This window comes from Solea senegalensis, linkage group LG1 (genome assembly GCF_019176455.1).
Source record: "Solea senegalensis isolate Sse05_10M linkage group LG1, IFAPA_SoseM_1, whole genome shotgun sequence".
NCBI classification, from domain to species: Eukaryota; Metazoa; Chordata; class Actinopteri; order Pleuronectiformes; family Soleidae; genus Solea; species Solea senegalensis.
Genome location: NC_058021.1, coordinates 4,990,083 through 5,009,899, shown reverse-complemented (window position 1 = coordinate 5,009,899; position 19,817 = coordinate 4,990,083). Strand labels below are relative to the sequence as shown.

At 39.1% G+C, this 19,817-nt stretch overlaps 3 protein-coding genes across 6 annotated transcripts in view; 1 reads left to right on the top strand and 2 right to left on the bottom strand.

Moving 5' to 3' along the window:
• The window catches only part of zfyve9a (zinc finger, FYVE domain containing 9a), a 28,648-nt gene extending 22,929 nt beyond the window's left edge, over positions 1-5,719 (bottom strand). For 2 of the 4 annotated variants that reach the window (XM_044051047.1, XM_044051186.1), the window contains exon 1: positions 5,469-5,719. The gene's annotated coding sequence lies outside the window, so the exon portion shown is untranslated. The remainder of the gene's footprint in view (positions 1-5,468) is intronic. The other 2 variants (XM_044050976.1, XM_044051127.1) reach the window with 1 other exon arrangement.
• Positions 5,720-7,908: 2,189 nt separating this feature from the next.
• Positions 7,909-13,949, bottom strand: LOC122777731 (transcription factor BTF3 homolog 4). Its single transcript, XM_044039161.1, has 6 exons — positions 13,867-13,949; positions 13,327-13,386; positions 11,943-12,056; positions 10,850-11,051; positions 8,440-8,499; positions 7,909-8,349 (listed from the first exon to the last, which is right to left on the bottom strand). The coding sequence occupies exons 2-6, from the start codon at positions 13,378-13,380 to the stop codon at positions 8,303-8,305; spliced, it is 477 nt and encodes a 158-aa protein (XP_043895096.1). The 5' UTR covers positions 13,381-13,386; positions 13,867-13,949; the 3' UTR covers positions 7,909-8,302.
• A 544-nt stretch (positions 13,950-14,493) lies between these two features.
• Positions 14,494-19,784, top strand: txndc12 (thioredoxin domain containing 12 (endoplasmic reticulum)). Its single transcript, XM_044039147.1, has 7 exons — positions 14,494-14,725; positions 16,225-16,285; positions 17,435-17,487; positions 18,255-18,328; positions 18,422-18,491; positions 18,693-18,776; positions 18,938-19,784. The coding sequence occupies exons 1-7, from the start codon at positions 14,626-14,628 to the stop codon at positions 19,015-19,017; spliced, it is 522 nt and encodes a 173-aa protein (XP_043895082.1). The 5' UTR covers positions 14,494-14,625; the 3' UTR covers positions 19,018-19,784.
• Positions 19,785-19,817: the final 33 nt, after the last annotated feature.

Below are 19,817 nucleotides of genomic sequence, written 5' to 3'. Positions count from 1 at the left end.
AGAAAAGCGGGGAGACAGTCTTTGTGTAACCAACCAAAACTGAGACAATACAATTTCTTTCAAGACGCAGCAGCTGCAGCAAACAGCAAAACTACTAATCGAGGTTTGCTTAGAGATCTGCACAGAAATAGATGTATAATATGTGACCAATCTGATTTTCACCATTTCTGAGCGTCAAAGTAAAAACATAACTACACAGAACATCCATTGTGTAAAACATTAAATACAAAATGTTGAATGAAACATGATTAAAACAAAACCACACACTCGATTTTGTTTTTGTTTTTTTTAAATGAAGAACACTGACGTTGAACAGTCCAGCTCCAGCCTCCAGTGAAAGCCAGACATGCTAATAATGAAATGGCCTCACAGACAACTAACACAATAAACTATGGCTGACTCGACATCCTGGCATGACAGCATAATCAAATGAGACGAGCTCATAACCAGCGAGGAGGCTCGGACAAACTACAACTCTTCTACAGTTCATCAAGTCCTCGCTTTCACAACAAGACTCTGTTTCACTTCCTCACCCATCAGCTGGAGATCACTTCAGTCATTAGTGTCATCTGCCATTTATTTTTTTGCTGTGTAATACACACATAATTGCATCTGCTTCATTGTTTTTCTTAAATTCTACTTCCTGCTTGAAGATGAGGATAGATGAAGCCAGTTTTGGGTGAAAGTCCTTTTTATTCCCATTTAGCTTTTATCAATATATGCTCACCAATCTATAGCCATTCATTTCTTTTCTGATAGAAAATTAACTCACAGGTATCCCAGTGACTCAAATTGATCTGCAGATATTTTGATAGTCAAATAATTTATTGCAGGTTGCGGCTTCTCAGCCATGAGGATTTTCACTTTGGATTTTATACTGTTGGTCAGACAAAGTAAGATGTTTGAATAGACCTAGATCACCTATAATTGGCTATACAATTACTTTTTAAATATCCATTACCCATTAATAATGTTAATTCCACTTTGCAACATTGAAATCTCTAATTTAAAACTATTTTAAAGCTACATAAAAGTAAAATGTTGGTCTTTATTATTTATAATTTCTGAGAGTGCCATCAGATTTCTTCAAATTAAGAATAAATAACACTGCCTAAATGTTCCTAAAGAGCTCAGACCTGGCCTCGGCTCCTGAACTATTCAGGAGAGCTCAAGAGTTCGGGAGACACCAGCTGATCCGTCATCACGACATACACATAGACACAGAGAGCACCATTCTGCACTCAGACAAGATAACACACCCTATAAAAACATTAACGACAAACAGGCTGATGTCACACAGCACTCCCGAGTATAATCTTTATGTTCCCTAGGAAATTGAAGCCTTTTCCTCCAATTAGCCTCACTGATGAGTTGTTTTCTTCAGGTAACACTGCTGTTTAGTCTCAGTCCCTCGAGTCCTCCTCTTGTCTGTGTGGAAATGCTTTTACTTCCACTCTTAAACTGGATTTTCTATTGTGTTTTACGTAGAATTTCACCAAATATTATTGTTCAAATTGTTTTCTGACTTCCTTTCCCCTTGAATACTATGATTCACCACTACACTTCCACATTTTAATAAAGTCCTGGACAGTTCTGACCCAGTTTTAGAATTTTCAGGAATATCCTCAGTTGTTTCAAACGTTTCGATCGCTTAATGGAGTTCTTCGAGTGTGGTTGTTTAAGAATTAAGAAGTTACTCATTGAATCAGTAAGGGTTAAGTAATGTGTTGCCAGTTTAAACATATTAATATTAAGACAACTGTATTTATCAGTGGAGGGTTCTGGCCTCATTTCTCAGGACACGTGTTATCATAGGCTTATTTTGTGTGCGTTAGCATACTGAAGTACACAGCGTGTTACAGTGAGTGATGAGAATGAGTATTTCAGGAAGGAATAATCATGACAAGCTGTGCATTAAATCATGATGAATGGTGTGATAAAGCTCTGACGCAAAACTTTTGGAAGGCCTGCTATAGGCTGGTAACCGGAGGGAGGATATTCAGGGGAGAGATCATAAATCACTTGTGTCACTGAAATCTGCACTTGAGAATTATTTCCTACACTTAGCTGGAAGTTGTAGTTAAGAGTTTGCTGATAAAAGAAGAATTGTTTCATAAAAGTTTCATATAAACTGACTTCAGCAAGAAGAATGAGAGGAGTCAGCAGAGGGCTGCTGTTCTTCTACATGTATTGTGGCGTGTATCTTCTTACAGACCCACACACACACACACCTCTGAGAGCAGTGCAATACAAAGATATATGATTTTTATTTGACTATTTTCTCGATCATCTGTTTTGTCTATAAAATTATGAAAAACATCACATCAATGCTACTGTAAGGCCTTTAATGTACCTTTTGCTAAATCAACTACATGAAATGTAACAACGTTTTTTTGGGTTTAGGATTTTGGCATGAGAAATTAAACCAATGTAATTTAATTGATCATCACAATAATCGCATTTTTCAATACCAAATATTAATGGAGTACATCTCAGATTTGGATCACAGCTGCTCAGTTGTTGACATTACATGGGGGGGGATTACTAACTTTGGGAAACCCTCGTTCTCTGTAAGTTAAGTGAAATCAGCTGTACAACTTTGAAATAAATCTCCAACAAATGTCTGTGCTGTGACTTTTGTTTTCTTGGTGCTACAAACTTCCCATGTCAGCTCGCTCACATCCTGACAAACGGCGCCTCGCGATGCTGCCGTGCTCCAGACGCCGTCTGCCCAGGGCGAACGCAGGAAACCTCAAATGATCACTTCCTCCCTTTAAGAATGGACTGACATCACTTTTCAACAACATGATCTCATGACTGAGTGACACATCTTTTTGCAACGTTCACCGCCCTAACTGGGAGTTCACTGGGAGTTGTCCTCCCTACTCCTGTGAGTTTTATTTTTTCCACTTCTGGAGAGAAACCAAATTAAAGCAGAACATATGCTGCAGAAGTGTAGCCTTCAAAAGGGTGACACATCCAAAGAGTTTCTAATAACGCCAATTTCTTTGTCAGGAGGTAAAGAACAGATTAGCTGTCTGTGTGTTACAAAGCTGCAATGCTTCTCAGCGAGTGTCAAAAGCCATTATGAGTTTCCTGTCTCCCGTATGTTGTGATCTACATTTAGCCACTGCATGACAGAATAAGAGAGGCTGCTGTGCTGCCATCAGGGAGAGACTTGTAATACTTTCTGAAAGTATACAGTAACCTACATCAGGGGACTGTGCACACAAGAGAGCTCGTCTTTGCTTGGAAGCCTTTTGGCTCAGTCTACTGAGTCAGTCAACCCCCCCAATCTATTTCAATACTGCATGAGATGGTGTGGGATATTTTTTTTCTTTTGCAACAGGTAAAATGTGTGATTTTCACAGCCGTAGTGGACAAAAATCCAGTCCCAACCAGACTGGAGTGATGCCAAACCGGGCCAGACAAGAAAAGGAAGGGTGTCATATTAAGCAGAGACTTTTCCAGTTACATTGCGTGAACTGATATATTGTGGAGGACTCACTTTCAGACCAGGTATATTTTTCTTCAATGGCAAAATAACTAACCTTCATCCAGGTACAAGGTAGAACGTTTATATATATTTTAGTTTTTTAATGATTCTGTGGTTTCTATGACTTTCACTCAGGAGAAAGTATCAACCTTGCATTCTTTGACATTAATCTCAACTATTATACTACAGCCATATTGCCCAGCCTTAGGTGGTCCAACAGATATTTACTTAATTATAATATACATGATAGTTTGAGAATGTGGAGGGTGGAGGTGTATGGATATATCACTATTATACTACTATTGATCATTTTCAGCACAAACTAATTAGTACCTGATAAGGCTTTGAGTGACACATTAATGTATGATTTCTCACTGACAGTGACTATCCAGTGTGTAGCTGGGTGACATGATCAAAACTTTTTTTTTTAAATCAGTTTTTAATCGGCTTGTGACAGTTAATTCAATTTCTGCCAGTTTCACTTGCCAGACGTCACTACTTCATGTCTCCTTGCGGTGGCGCTGCTCAAATGAATGAGGGTAACTTTGGCGGAAGTTACCTGGCTGAAGAAGAGGGAGATTACAGCAGGATAATGGTGGAGAAAGCTGAGATGCCCTATCCTTGTTCAATACATCGACTTTATGCACTTTGTTCTATTTGTTGTGAAATCCTGCCCTTTAACTTTTGACATTTTTTGTACCGTGAGGTATCCTGTGATTCCCACCTCTAATGTTACACACTAGACCTTTAAATAAAATCATTATAAATGATAAGGTACTGGAATGACTGGAAAGATGCAGGCTCCCCATTGTTTTACTTCAAAATAAATCACTAGAACTGTATGTTGGTGCATTTTAAAGTCACTCATGTGCAATAGGAATGACTTTCTCTACTCATGATTATTGTTTGTATTATTATATGAAGAAATTGACCATGATCAACTTATTGTGTGTGCTTTTAATAGCAATGCATGATAATATCGTGCATTATCCCACTCCCAATCAAATACATTTTTAACTTTTGTTTAAAAAGAAATGCACTTAATACAATTATATTACAGTGACAATTGCTGTTCAATTATCTCCCAGCAGCTCTACACTGTCATGAGCCCCATTCTTTCAAATATATTTTTAACAGTGAAATGATGGGGTGAAGGCTACACACAAGGCACAAACAAACCAACTGTCAGGGGCAGACAGATGACCATTAACGTGGATTATGCAACCATAAAGTGGCACTGTGGCCGCAGCCTGCAGGCCAAACTCAGCCTCAGATAGTAAATATTAATCACAGGTGGGCTGAGAAAACACAGAGAACCACTACAGTTTGGCACCATAACTTGGATACGAGTTGTATTAGCAGGTCAGCTAACTGACCTCACCAAATCCACGCGAGGATTTGGTGATACGAGGGAGTATCGCCGAAGTCGACGAAACAGTGTGGTAAAAAAATGAGAGACTGTTATTAAACAGAGTGCAGTGCAGCTGGTTAGCAACAACAGGCTGTACCACTGTGAGAGGGAATGGAGTAGCTAGTGTTAGCACCAATGATTCAGCGGGCAGTCGTGAGCAGAGGGACGGCAGCGACTCGCTGCTCTGGCGGGCACTCACACCACCACTGACTCGTTGGACTTGAGGGCACTTTTTTAAGATTGTGGGGGATTTTTTGAAAAGCATTTTCACTTCCAGCCTTCTTCCCTCACAGCCGCCAGGAAAGTGACGCCTGCTGCGGTGTTTGGTGGTTGTTTGGTCACAGCTAGTAAAGCCAAGGAGAAGCGTTAACGTGTTGTGTAATTGACGTAAAAAAAATATAGCGTTACCGTAACGCCACCATATCGGTGTTCCTCGCCGTTTAGACACGCCGTAATACAAAAATACCACAACGCCCACCCACGGTGAGTTAATGCCTGCTACTGTGTGGAAACGTTAGAGCCTCTCTGTGAAATGTCACGAAAACAAATTCAGTTACTCACCGGAGGAATCCTCATCTTTACGTGCAGTCCCGTGGAGCCCCTCTGTTAGTATCCGTCATAGCTAATCGCCTTTACGGGCTATTTTGAGCAGCAGCAGCCTGCCTCACTCACACACAGCGAGCACTGGTTGGAAAGTATTGCCTGTAAGTCAACCGTAGTTGTGCGACACCACTCAAGTATCCCTCCCTACGTTCAATATTAGGGGAAAAATAAGGAGCAATGTCACGACAGCATCGTTTACACCGAGAACTTCCGTTCACAGACTTCAAAATAAAACTCTTGATGGACGGGTGGATTTAAAAACCACATAGTTAGACGATTTCTGTTGAAATGCTTTTCTTTTAATTCATACTTTTGTATTTATATATTTCTGCATTGTGCAAACACAACAATCCTGGCAACAGGTTTAAGTGACCATTGGGCCTTTTAAAAACTTTATTTAACAATAAAGTAAGAAAGGCTAAATAAAGGAGTATAAGCTGCCTACAAAAAATTTAAACATAACACAGCATTAAATATTGTTTTTATTTATGAATAATGTCAGTCAAATCAGCTGGGGGAAGCTCATAGACACATTTGTGGTAAGAGGCATTTAATTTGAGCAAATTAGCGAATACCACAGCTAAGAATAACATAGGTTGAATTTTGTGGGTTTTCCTCTTTGAATTTGGGTCATGACGAACAGAAGTAAAAAAAAAAACATTTGGCAATACTGTTGTTCATTTATCAGGTACAAAAGTCAAAAGTTCAGAAATGATTAAATATCATCATAGTTACGACCATAAACCATAACAATGATGTCAAATAATGATCCTGGCAGACAACTGATTGGTGCTTTCACATCAGCAGGCACCAGCGTGGTTCCCATCCAGGCTCTAGTTCTGTTCAGAACCTCAGTGCTCTCAGTGAACCTGTCCTTGTTCACACCAAGGCAAGTTTATTTGTGTGGCACTATTCATACAACACAAAGTGCTTTACAAAGGCTAAATACATTAAGCAACTCACAGAATAAACGCAACACATTAAAATTACATTAAAAATAAAAACTTTAAAAATTAAAATAGGCATTCAAATTTAAAGAGAAAAAACGTGTGATTTGTATCATGGATCTGTATTGGAGGCAGAGCCATGCTGTGTGACAGAGCTATTTGCCTTAGTAAGATGAAAAATAACAATAATAATAATAAATTGTACTTATACAGCACTTCACAACACAAAATAATCTCAAAGTGTGCACAGTAGCGATACAGTATATCAAAAGTGTATAAAAAAGTAAGAGCAAAACAATGAAATAGTTGGTAAAAAAAACGGGGCTCCCAGCCTCTTTTACACCGGGCCCCTAAAGTCTCCCAAAACGCCCATAATCTAAGAGTCATCACGGCAAGATTTCATGAAGTCGTTTCAGAAGCTCTTATTTTTTTAGGTGACAACTCATGATTTCCTGTTTGCATACAGTTGTTACAGTCTAACTTGATGCTGTTAAGGTATCCAGTTCCCGCACTTAGCTCAAGCAGCAGCAGCAGCAGCAGCAAGAGGGACATTTTGGCTCAAAGCGGCTGCTGAAGGTGGTGTGATGAGCCCCGGGGCGGGTCCGCAGCTCCGTCCCGGTCACCTACGACACTCAAGAGCCAAAATGGCCAGTTCATTCCAGCGGCAGGATGCAGCGGAGAGAGAGAGCAGCGTCACCCATGATCAATGTGACGGGACGTGACAGCAGTGACTGTGGATGATGAGTGTAACATTACTTATCCATGCACACAATCCTCTTTTTATTGAATTCATTGCATTAGCTTTGCTAATTCAGCCCCAAGTCATTTTCATTATTGATTTACAAATTAAAAGTATCTATTCTGCAGAGTAACATTTACAAAACCAGGATCTGTTGCATGTGTATATATATATATATATATATATATATATATATATATATATATATATATATATATATATATATATATATTATATAAAATGTTAGTCTTAACATTTAAGTTAAATTAACCATAAATAAGTTAATAAAAATGCATGTTAATGATTTATAGGACAGTGAAATTCACTTCTAATGGAGTCATTTCAAATCTTATTTTCAATTTTTTTTAATATATTTCTTCTGTAGATGTTTATTAAATGTATCACAAATACAGAGGTTTTCTTAAGTTTAGTTTGTTACACTGATCATTTCCCCCTCACATTCCAGGCATTGGTGTTCCACCACAGCTCAGATATCTATGAATTCAAGGAAGTGTAAAGGAAGAGGTTCACTGTGGCTTTTTCTATTTATAACATGAGCATCAATAAATGTCTTATGTAAAGGCCTCAACAAATAATTAAAAACTTGCTCATTAGAGAAGAAAATACAACACTACAGCTTCTTGTTCAATTATTTCAGTGAAAGTAAAACATAAATAAATAAAAACAAGTATCGTGAACAGGCCAAAAATGTTTTTATTTAATTCATCACCATCACTATATGTAAAATGAAATATTCATTCACTTAAACTGTATTTTAATAAACAATCTCTTAAATATTAGCCATGTTTAACCATGTAAAAAGCTTACAGCATATTTAAAGTAGTTTGAGTCCTTTGGGTGCGGAGATTCGCACAGATCCGCATTTTTCGGAGTGTTCAAAACATCAACGCCGACCGAAATCAAAACCTACTGCATGTTGTTGTGGCAGTCTGAGCCATATCTCCAGATATGATGCATTGCACCTTTAACAACCGTTTCCCCACAACAGGAAATATCCTTTGTGATTCCGTAAGAGGTAAACATTAAAAAAAAAGAAAACGGTTGACGGAGAGCAGAGAGAGAGAGAGAAAAAAAGGGAGGATTTATCAGTTTGCTTCATTCTTTGAAGGTTCGTCAAAGTTCTCCACAAGATCTGAAAGACACAAAAACAAGTAAGTCCATCACAAACACAATATTATCACATTTACAATGACGTTTAATGAAATTAAATCTTCATCTCTACCTGGTACGTCGTCATCCTCCTCTTCTGCAATTTCCTCTTTGACTGCTTTCATGTCCATTGCTGCAAAATACACAAAGACGCACAAAGCTCATTTGCCACTTGTAGAAATAAGTTCTTTGTAGTTAATTTAGAGTTGAGTTGTGCTAAAATGTTATCTTCTTTCACACGCTGCCTTAAAATGCTCAAAAATCTTCCTGTTGCTCTTCTCACTCTTTGATCACAGTCGTGACAGTATTTCAGCCAGCTTCTTCCCTCAGTCACAGACTCTACATAGATTTAACCTCCACTGGTTCTGCAGTGATTCTAAACAGAAAATATGGTACTGCACAAACTGTCACACATCTGCATATGTACGGTGCTATGTTAAACACAGCATATTTGTCAATTGTAAACAGATTCTTTGAAAATTAGGAATTTTTGTAACTTTTTCATAATCATACTAGTTCAAGTATGCCAGGCAGAGACAAACAGCCATAAAAACATTCACACATTTTCATTATTGATTCATCTATCGATTAGTAACTTTTGTACTTTTTTGTTTAAATATCAGAAAATGTTGATCAGTATTTCCCAAACCTAGAAATTATGACGTTCTCCAATGTCTTGTTTTTGTCCAAACCAAAATTATTGAATTTTAATCATTTCTTTGTCATATGGAGACACTTCACATTTGAGAAGCTGAAAAGTCAGAAAGCTTGTTTTAATTTGTGAAAAAAACTAAACACTCAAAGCAATTATCAAAATTGTTGCCGATGAATTAAGGGATTGATTGATTCATTGAATAACAGTTGCAGCCCTAATAGTAACCTAATAGTAAAGGTTAGGTTCTGCAGGTTTTACACACACAGAACATCTCCACTGTACACAGAGAGGTCAAACAGATTTGAACTGGGGATTTTCTTGCTGTGAAGCGATGGTGCTAACCAGCACATCACTGTGGAATCATCACTGAGGCCATTCTTCCCATAAATGTGATTTTATGAGTCACATTAATGGGAAGAATGGCCTCAACACTGAAACTATTTAAGTGAAACTTAAAATAGAACATAGATGTCACACCCATATTTGTGGTTTTCTGTTTTTTTAACTCTCATATCTACATTCTCACACACTGTCAGGCTCTTACAGGCAGCGAGAAAGATTTGCTGTGACTCATCAAGTGTGGCAGTTGTAATTCTTGGTTGTAATACAGATTTACTCTCTGGTTCATTTATGCATGAAAGGGCTAGTTTGAGTTTTCTGAAGTATGAGGTACTGACACATATGGTTGTCAGTGCATGGTAACCACCCGGGACAAAAGGTAAAAACAGAGTGGAGCTACTTAACAAAAGTAGCTCCACTCCACTCACCTAATAAATGTAATCTTCCAGACGTCTAAAGTTTAGGAATAGATTTGTTGTTTTATCTCATGGTTATCTCATGGCAACGAGAAACAGTTGTTGCTTTGTCACTCCATGATATGATGTTGAGAAAATCTCAACATCATATCATGACATACAGGAGTTGCTGATCCACTGCTGTCCCAATCAGTGAGTTTAAATGTGTTTTTTTGTGTTTGAAAGTCTTTGTTCAGATTTACTAAGTGACACAAGCTAACCAAACAAGGCAGCAGTAGACCAGCAGAACATCTGCTGTGTGGTCGCAAGGTAAAAGCACACATTTTCTGCATGGACTTTGGTACAGGAGAGTGAGCAATTAACAAGCTTCCGTTATCAGCTATAATAGACCCAACAGCAAGATACAGCAGTCAACATATTCTTCAGATATTGTAGACTTGAGCATACAACTTTGTTAAGTGGTTAAAATCTGTTTTTCATTGTGTTACCACTGGAAACAATGTTTTCAGTGAGCGAGAACATGCCTGCCAAGTCTATACTGTTCCATCATTCAATCATAATCAACACTCTTCATTCAAAAACAATATCAGGTGTGAACACATCTACCTCTTACTCTAATGTAACTCAAACCTAATTTCCAAAGAGAAGAAAAGGGATTCTGTTGTCTACTAATGGCATATTTCCACCGGCTCTAAACACAAACGAGTGACTAGTGACTTTACACTAGACTCCTGGTAGCTGTTGGAGATTAACCCACGTTTTTGGGATTGTTAAGTAGTTTTAACTTATCTAAAGTTCGGCACTGTTCGGCTTGATTTGTGTGTCGGACGTCTCTTCCTGTGATGGCACTCTGGCCAGTCAGTGGCCAGCAGTCTGACCAATCATCACATAGTACCTACTCGGTATGCTTTCGGAACCTCGCCAGAGCAGGTACAATGCTAGTGGAAACACTACGTAAATCGTGCCGAGGCGAGTAGAGCCGGTGAAAATACACCATTACACTAATACCCTGACTGACAGGGAACATCTGAGCTTCTCTGTGTTTATGAGAGTGTGTGTTTGTGTGTACTCACCTTGCCGTGGGAACTGCTCGGCCAGCTTGCGCAGGTTAGTGATGCTGTCAGCTCCCAACTGGCTCAGGATTCCTGGCAGCATCTCAGTGAGCTGCTTGTTCTCAGCGTGGCCTGAGATGGCAAAGGTGTTGGCTGACAGGGAAGCCTGGACCTTAGGGTTGTTGAAGTGGATTACCGTCCCATCGCTTTTTATCATGTTCACCTAAGACAGAGAAATAGACAGTCAGACTTAATAAAGCAAAGTTCACATGGCATGACTTTCAGAGTCAGAGTATCACTCTAAATCCCACACTAAATTATATCAGATACAAGTGATACAAGTTGCAAATATCGCACTGAAAATCATGTAGCGTTAACTAGGCTTAACAAAAGAGAAAAACAAATTTGTCAGCAGTGCTTCATGTTTTAAACCTTAATTATATTTGTCAGTTTTAGACTGAAGTGTTGCAATGTGTGACAGACGATTAGGGATGCACTGATGTATTGTGTGAACCTCAGTATCTGTAGCCAACTTCCACCTTGAATAAGATGGCACTAGCTGATAATAACACCAGTGTTTGAAGTGATCAAAACTACACTTGATGGTTAAGGTGCATTAAAAAGTAAACTATCAAACCACCGGTTAATCTAATGGGAGGTTTTTATTATTAGATAATAAATTCCACAATGAGTGTATCACTAAATATGATGAATGCAAAAGAAGCAAAAAACAATTGGTGTATCAAGTCGAACACCACAAAAACCTACGGGCTGCAGTTACCATGCAAGGACATTTACGCATAGCACACAAAATGTGATCTAAATACCTTGCAACTTTTAACAGGTAACATGTCTTTACTTAGTCTTTTCTTTAAACTTCAATGAATATCTCATCAATTTTTATAATTCAGCTGGGAATTCAACTGATAAACAGAGCCACACTATAAATGAAGCAAAAATAAATTCCTCAGGTTCAATCAAAATTGAACATTTTACATTTTGAAAATGTAAAAAAAATAAAACAATCAAAAAGAAAGATTAAAGCCAGGAGGGAAAAACACAGGACAGCACTGTCATACGTTTTACAGTTTTATTCTTGCTGGAGATGTCTCACCTCTTCTATCCCTGTGATGGTGTTCACTCCCAGTTTCTTCAGGGAACCCTGGAGTTTTTTGTCGTCAGCTGTTGCCGTTTTGTGAACAACCTTTTTCTTCCTGCGAGGAGTTCCCTGAGGAGAGAACGCATGTCAAAGCCAAACATAGGATTAGAAATGAACTAACTGCCAAACAAGTTAAATACATTGTCTCAGACTATCTTTAAAATTCATTTCATCATAATTTACTTCATTTCTGGACCCTGGTGTTGGTGCAGCTACAGCTACACACACAAGATCTTGATAAAAATTTTCAATTGCTATGACCTGTATTATAATATCTATCGGCAGTGTTGTTGTAAACTATATGCTCAGACTAATATGTAAGTTCAGTATGTGTTCTCCATCCATTTTCCACCCCTTTATCCTCGATAAGGGTCGCAGGGGGTGCCGTGCCAATCGCAGCTGACATAGGACGACCGGCGGGGTACACCCTGGACAATTCGCCAGTCCATCACAGGGCCACATAGAGAACAACCATTCACCATCACACCTATGGTCTATTTAGGGTGTCCGATTCACCTAATCCCCATATTGCATGTTTTTGGTCTGTGTGTTCTTTTAATGCCATTAAAAGTGCTTCGGGAACAAACCCTTACCATAATTGATATCACTTTCCTCTCAAACAGTGTTTAAATGCTGCATTTAACCAAGTCTTTATATATAAAAAGCCACCTACATACTGTACATTTAATCCAACTAGGTGTTTAAATAAGGGATTTTACAAAACTCACTGATCATTTTTCACTGACAAAATCCTGGGATTAAAAGCTCCTGAGTAAAGTGAACTTCTTTGTAAGTGCAAGTGAGCAAAAGTGTGTCGTTTTGTTAAAAGTGACAGCATGGTGCAAAAAAGCACAAGGCCTTTGTCACAGCAATGATAAATAACGCCACCTAGTGTGCAGCTGCAGACCTCACAATGAATGGGAGCAAAAGCCAGAGGCCCCAGTTGACGCCTCCTGTCCTCATAAAAGAAAATGCTGAGACCAGGGGGTTGTTCTCCCATGGCAAATGCTGGATGCCATCACATTCTTTAACATGAGCAACCACCGAGCCAAAGACAGGACAAACCTGAGTGTCCAGACTCAGATTTAAGGTCTGGACATTTGACAACATGATTTATTTACTGTAAAAATATTAAAAAGGGCCCCCAAAACATGTGTGTAAGAATCTCAATTTTTTTTGCACAAATTGCATGAAATAAGCAGGTTATTATGCACATTTTTGATTTGCACTATTGAAACTCGACTTACTTGTTTGATCACACAGCCATGATTCTGAGATTCAACTGCTCACATTTTACAGATTAGATTTTAACAAATAAAACATAATAAGGAGACCGTACCTTTCCACCTATCCGGACCTCTGCCTTCAGTTTGGCGAGCTTTTCTTGATTCATTATATTCTATATAAAAAAAACAAACACATACAAAAACAATTACAAGGTTTTCTACACAAGTGGGTTCCACTGTTTATGTTGAATTACAGCTAACACAGCGTACATTAGGCAATCAGAGCTCAGATCATTCTCAGCTGCGCACATTAGCATTGCTAGCACACACTTGGCAGATACCTGACAATTTTACACAGATACACTGACAACGCGGAGTAGTATAAGCTAAAAAAAACCTCAAGAGAATAAGATTTTAAAAATTACATTTCAATAAAACGTACATTTAACTAACAAGGTTGCTACCTAGCTCGAAGGCTTACGTAGCTATTATTAGCACGGTGGCTATAGAAACAAGATATACGAGTTGTCGGTTAAGCGAGTGGCTAACAGCTGACGTCGTCATCGAAACAAACGAAGACACAAAATCAGTTTACGACTAAATTAAATAACTATAATCATGACTATCATTATAAATGCAAATTGTTGGACAACCTGTTAGTGACCACGATGATAATGAGGCTGGAGTCGAGCAGCTAACATTCGCAGCAGCAACAAAACACTTTTCCGCTTCTGATTTTCACAATAAAAGATTTGTGGAAGGTTAAATATAAAATACAGGGTTGTTTCTACTTTAAATGAAACTGATATTATAATTGGTGTAATAATATAGAGCACGAAACTGGACCTAATGATTAAGATTTGCTTATTTTACCAAGGGAAAATTTATAAAGACTCCACCCATATTTACATGCTTTTATAATGAGATCTAACTCTATATAAAGTACCTTTGTCCATTACTAAAGACTGGCCTCACAAACTGAGTAATTTAAGTCGTTTTTTTGTTCTCCTTACCTTTATTTTATTTTTATTTTGTTGCTCATATTTTGATATTTTGTGTATCTAGTTGTCTGTTGTAGTGATTTTTATTCTTTGTTTATCTCAATATGTTAAAATGTTACAATGAGTGTTGTAAAAGAGAAGTTTAAATAAAAAAAAATAAAAACCTTTGCTGCTTTTAGTTTCCGGTTGTTGTTGTTTTTTGTTTTTTTTAGCTTCAGCGCACGGTTGAGAGCGGAAGTAAAAATTAAAAGGAAAAACGCTCCATCAACACCCTTTGCATCTTGAAGACTTTTATTGTGAAGTGAAGAGGTTGTACTTCTGGGTCGCGGGTTGAACGAACAGTCATTTTTGCTATTCCATTACCCGCTTCCCTCCCGCAGCTTTGAGAAAGAAAAACGGCGATAAAACAAGATGCAGACGTCTGTGGTGAACATCGCCGTGTTCTTGTGTGTGCAGCTGCTGATAACGTGGACGTGTTTCCAGGACGTCGTGGACGCAGCCAGCGGCAGAGGTGAGTTTATATCCACAGTGTCCACAGCTTCAGAGCTGCTCATTGATAGTTACCACAACCCCACGACAAAACACTCTATGTGTAAAAACATAAACGAAAAAGGAAGAAAAGAAAGTGCATAGTCAAAGTGAAATAAACTGTAAAATGTATTTATTTGCATACAAGTGCGTTTTAAGGGACTTTGGGGGCCCCAGAGAAAAGGCACCAGGGGGCCACTAAGACGCTTTCCGTCACCTTTTTGAATTTGAAAAGATACAGATCCATTAAAACAAACACCAAACGATTTCTAAACAGTTGTAACCCCAGGAAAGAGTAAGGGGGCTTCAGGTTGAGCATTTAGGAGGTCTGCAGTTGGAGAATGGCTGTTGAAGCTCTTATATGTACAGTAGTTTGGGGTCAGGCCATGGAGGACTTTTGTACATAAGGACTGGTACTTTGAAAACTTTTCTAAATTTCATGGGGTTCCAGTAGAGCAGGGGCCTCAAACTGGGGGCCAGTGAACTTCTTGTCTGGTCAGGAGGGGGTCTGGGGAGCACTCAAGTGAAAAATGAACTGTTCAGTGATTTGAAATTAAAGTGATATCTCCATTATCCATCATGAAGTTTCAAATTAAAAATCGCCAGGTTGATATTGCACACCATTTCAAAGTTAAAGTGTTTGTTAGGAAATGGGCTTGTACCCGGAAGGTCACCGGGTTTAATCCCGGGAAGGGCCAAGTGCTGGGGTGCCCCTGAGCAAGGCACACAATCCCCCATTGCTGTCTTCTGCTCCTGCACCCGGCTTGCGTGTGTGTGTGTTTACTACTGGTGTGTAACAAGGATGGTTTAAATGCAGGTTAAAGTTCAAATTCACTGTCACTGATCAGTGTGTGTGTGTGCGCCACAGAACATGGACTGGGGTCTGTATGTGGCCCACAGGTGGCGAGTTTGAGAGCTAAGAGTTGCAGCAGTAAGATGCATTTAAAGACCGTGGTAAATGTTTTGCAGGAACTACATTGTGTTGAACTTAGAGGAGCAGGTTCAAGATGCATTTAAGTTCATCACCTCTACAGTAAAGTACAGTTCACTCATTAAATGCTTCCTACTGCTGCCACCTTGTGGTAAGAGATGCACCACCTATTGTGTGGTCATTGTAGTAGTTTTGTTTTTGAATTGAAAACAATTTTTACTTTTTTAACAGAAAGTCACATTAACTTTAGGTTTTATCATCAAACAAAATAATCGCATATTTACGATCATCCCAGAAGTACATAGAAGTTTCATCACTGCTGTCTTTATTGATTATTTGTTCTGCTGCCTCCGTATAAATCTACGAGCTGGTTAAGAAGTAGCAGGTGACAGTCGATGTTCCCCTCCAGCCAGATATTGAATTACCGCACACGGCGTCATATTATACATAGTTTCTTGACGAACCTTCCTCTCTATTGATGCTGTATTTAGGGCAGATCCACCCTTTACCAGAAATATAAAACCTCTTCCACCTCTTTCATTCCCCTGCAGGGTTTGGAGATAATATCCACTGGAGGACACTGGACGACGGGAAGAAAGAAGCTGAGGCCAGGTGAGCTGATGCTCAGAGGACACAGAGAGGACAAGAGGGGAGACAAGTCTATGTTTCCTGGATATATATTCACACTTCCTGTCACATTAAAGCTGTAGCACAGAACCTTTAATAGACCAAAACAGTCTCAAAGACCCTGCAGTGTATGACCTAGTTTCCCCGCCCCCATCCCTTCTTACTCTCAAACGTACATAAACACACAGGCAGAGAGAAAAAAAAATGGTTGTGATGTTTCTACAGTTCTGTGGGAAGTTATGTGTCGTATGTCTTTATTTAATGTAGCGTAACTTGGTTACATACGCGTGGTGAAGGAAAGCAGCAGCTGTCACGGAACGTTTAGGCACAAAGTCAGGCAGCTGTTCAGGGAGCACTTCAATGCTGTTTGGTATTCTCACGCTTTCTCAATATCCCACGATCGTGATTGAAATTTAAATATGATCGTGAAGGAGTATGCTTTTAGCTGCAGAATCCACATCTGTGTGGAATTAGATTTGTGTCAATATTCATCAAACAACACTATGAATTGAGCAAACAAATTAAACCACAAAATCAAAAGACACAAATTGCAAACCAAAATTATTGTTATTCATGGCGGGGCCTTAGGAAGCTGCCTGCTGATTGGCTACTGAATTTTGGAGCGACAGCTCAGTGGACCAAAAGTACACAGGGCTTCGAGTCACTGTCCACCTGGAACTCAATCATAATATCTCAAAGATAATATGAGAAACGTTAGATACTTACAACTATTACAGTTATTACATTTACAACAAGGCAATCAGAGATGGCAGACCTCACCCCTTTCACGCAACAAAGGGGCGGCCTCTGCTGATCAAAGTGCAGAAACACAAACACACAGAGCCACCAAAAGCAATACTTCACTCCCTCTCTGTGGGGTGAAGTAATCACAATAAGTACCTTGTTGGATGTCGGTGGGGAAACGAGTTCCAGTCCATTGCATTCTGCCTCTAGATCAGTTTATCTTTTGTTTTACCGTTCTATCTTCCTATATTGGTTGATCTATTGTATGTGTTCATATATCCAGTGCTTTATATTGAATATTCATCTTCACTATGGCTACAGGTCTGAGAGTTGTTGTTTTTCACTGTTTGTGAAGTGTGACGGACGTTGTTGTGTGTTTTGTGTTGACAGCGGGCTGCCCATCATGGTCATCATCCACAAGAGCTGGTGCGGAGCCTGCAAAGGTAAATATACATTCTAATGAAAGTACATGTCCACTAATATAATACAAATACAAGAATGGAGCGACTGATTAAAAGTCAGATTATTGGACATTTTTTTCTTAAGTTTTTCCTCTTTTAGTTCAGTAAATCTGCAGGTGTATTTAAAGGAAACTACTACATAAGACTTTATAATTAGCGACTTCTGCATTGTCGACACATTGTCGGCTGATCAGTAGGAGCTGCTACTGTTGTTGAGAGACAAAGAGACAATGTCAGTGAGGTTATCCCAAGAGCTGAACCAGACTTGCCTGTTGTTGGACCGGACTAACGAGAAGTGTTGTTATTATTTTCAGTAAAAACTGGAGGGTGAGTCTGGGTCTGAGGCCCTCACTTGGCACGCTTATATGACATTAAACAGCCGAAATTCAGGCCGGTACATGTTTTAGATTGACAAGGAAACCGATTTTATGCTGTCAGATTAAACAAATAGATACTTTCTAAATTCATGGATGGTAGGAAACATGCGTTTCAATGCACCTTTGACAATGTGATAATGAACTTTGAACTGTGGAGGGCAGCATTACACCTCAGTGTACAGTCTGCCAAAAATTATTATTATTATTATTAGTGGAAGAAGAAGCAGTCACAATAACTGTTGTGACCTGTGAAGAGTAATAGGTTTGGTTTATCAAAAAATGAGATATATAATCTAAAATTAGCTTATTTTAATTTGTTAACTGAAGACAGTTAACAAAGTTTTTTTGTTTTTGTTTGTTTTTTTAAACCAGCACTGAAGCCCAAATTTGCAGAGTCGAAGGAAATCTCTGAACTTGCACACAACTTTGTAATGATCAACCTGGAGGTAAGAAAATACTGCTTTCTGATCTTTCTTCAATGAATGGCCAGTGTTTAATTCTCTGACCTGTAAATCATTTCTTGTCTCTTATATGAACAGGATGAGGAGGAGCCAAAGGATGAAGACTTCAGCCCTGATGGAGGATACATTCCTCGGATTCTTTTCCTCGGTATGAAAGGAGGTCGCGTTCATGTAAACACTGTTCAGGATTCCTTTAGAGAGACTGACTGCTCAATTGTTAACAACAATAAGCAGCATTTTGACCGTTGGTGTGACATTTGAATGAGGATTTGGGTGAATCTAATGGTGAGTTCCTGTTAGGATTTCATCAAGAACTAAATAAACGTTTTTATCATCACCATCATCACAGATCCCACTGGCAAAGTCCATTCTGAGATCACTAACAAGAACGGGAATCCAAACTACAAGTACTTCTACAGCAACGCAGAGCAAGGTAACGATGCAGATCATCTTCTTTTTACTGATGGGGAATATTATATTTACAACTGCCGGCATTATTTTCGTTCTGTATACCGACTCTACACCGAACTGTTCAAATATTTGTGATTCGGACTGTAAAAGTGGCTGATTATTGTTGCTCCTTTGCCTCTTCAGTTGTGTCCGGTATGAAGGAGGCTCAGGAGAAGCTGACGGGCGATGCCTTCAAACACGGTCACTCTGTAGACGAGCTGTGAGGAGGCAGCGGTGGGCGTCAGGCCGTAAGGGCTACTCTTCTTCTGCCTGAGCGCCGGAGCGTCCCCGGGACGCGTCTCACTTGCCCTGATACAATCTCTTTCAATATTTATACTTTAAACTTGAACCTTCTCACAGAGCAAACAGTCCTAACATTACTTTTGTATTATGCATTTGTTTTTGCTGTCATTGTCCTCGTGTTAAATCACCCGTGCGTTTGTAATGAACGGTTAATGAAATGCCATATACTGCACTTGATGTCTGTCGAGGATTGACTGTAAACAACTCAAGCTAGCCAAGGTAACTGCAGTGTTTTCTAACTCTCACCTGTTGTTGGGTGAAACGACACGTCGCGCCGTCTGTATGCCAAGTTCAGACCAACTGAAGTCGACGTGTTTCTGTTGAACCGGCGGTGATTTTATTGGTTTCACCCAACAGCAACATGCACACACTCTGATACAGTGCTTCATATTGGCCAACACCTACAGTGATGTGCTTCCAAAGATCCTCTTCAGTACGTTCTTTATATCTTTCACACTTTTTACCCTGTACTTCTGCTTCCTGTAAAATAATTACTATTCATTCAATCCTGTTTTCAGATTGTTTGTTTTGCTGCTTGTGAAGTGACACCACCAGTTTTGTTTTGTTTTTTTTAAACCAACCTTGTTAAACTCTTTGAATGAGCCATGGATTCATTGGTTAAGTATCTCAATGTATTTTATACATGTTCACAGCCAAGTGTGCAAATAAAGTTTATTGTATTGGGTAATTTGTGTTATTCGGTTTCATTGTTGGGCTTCGC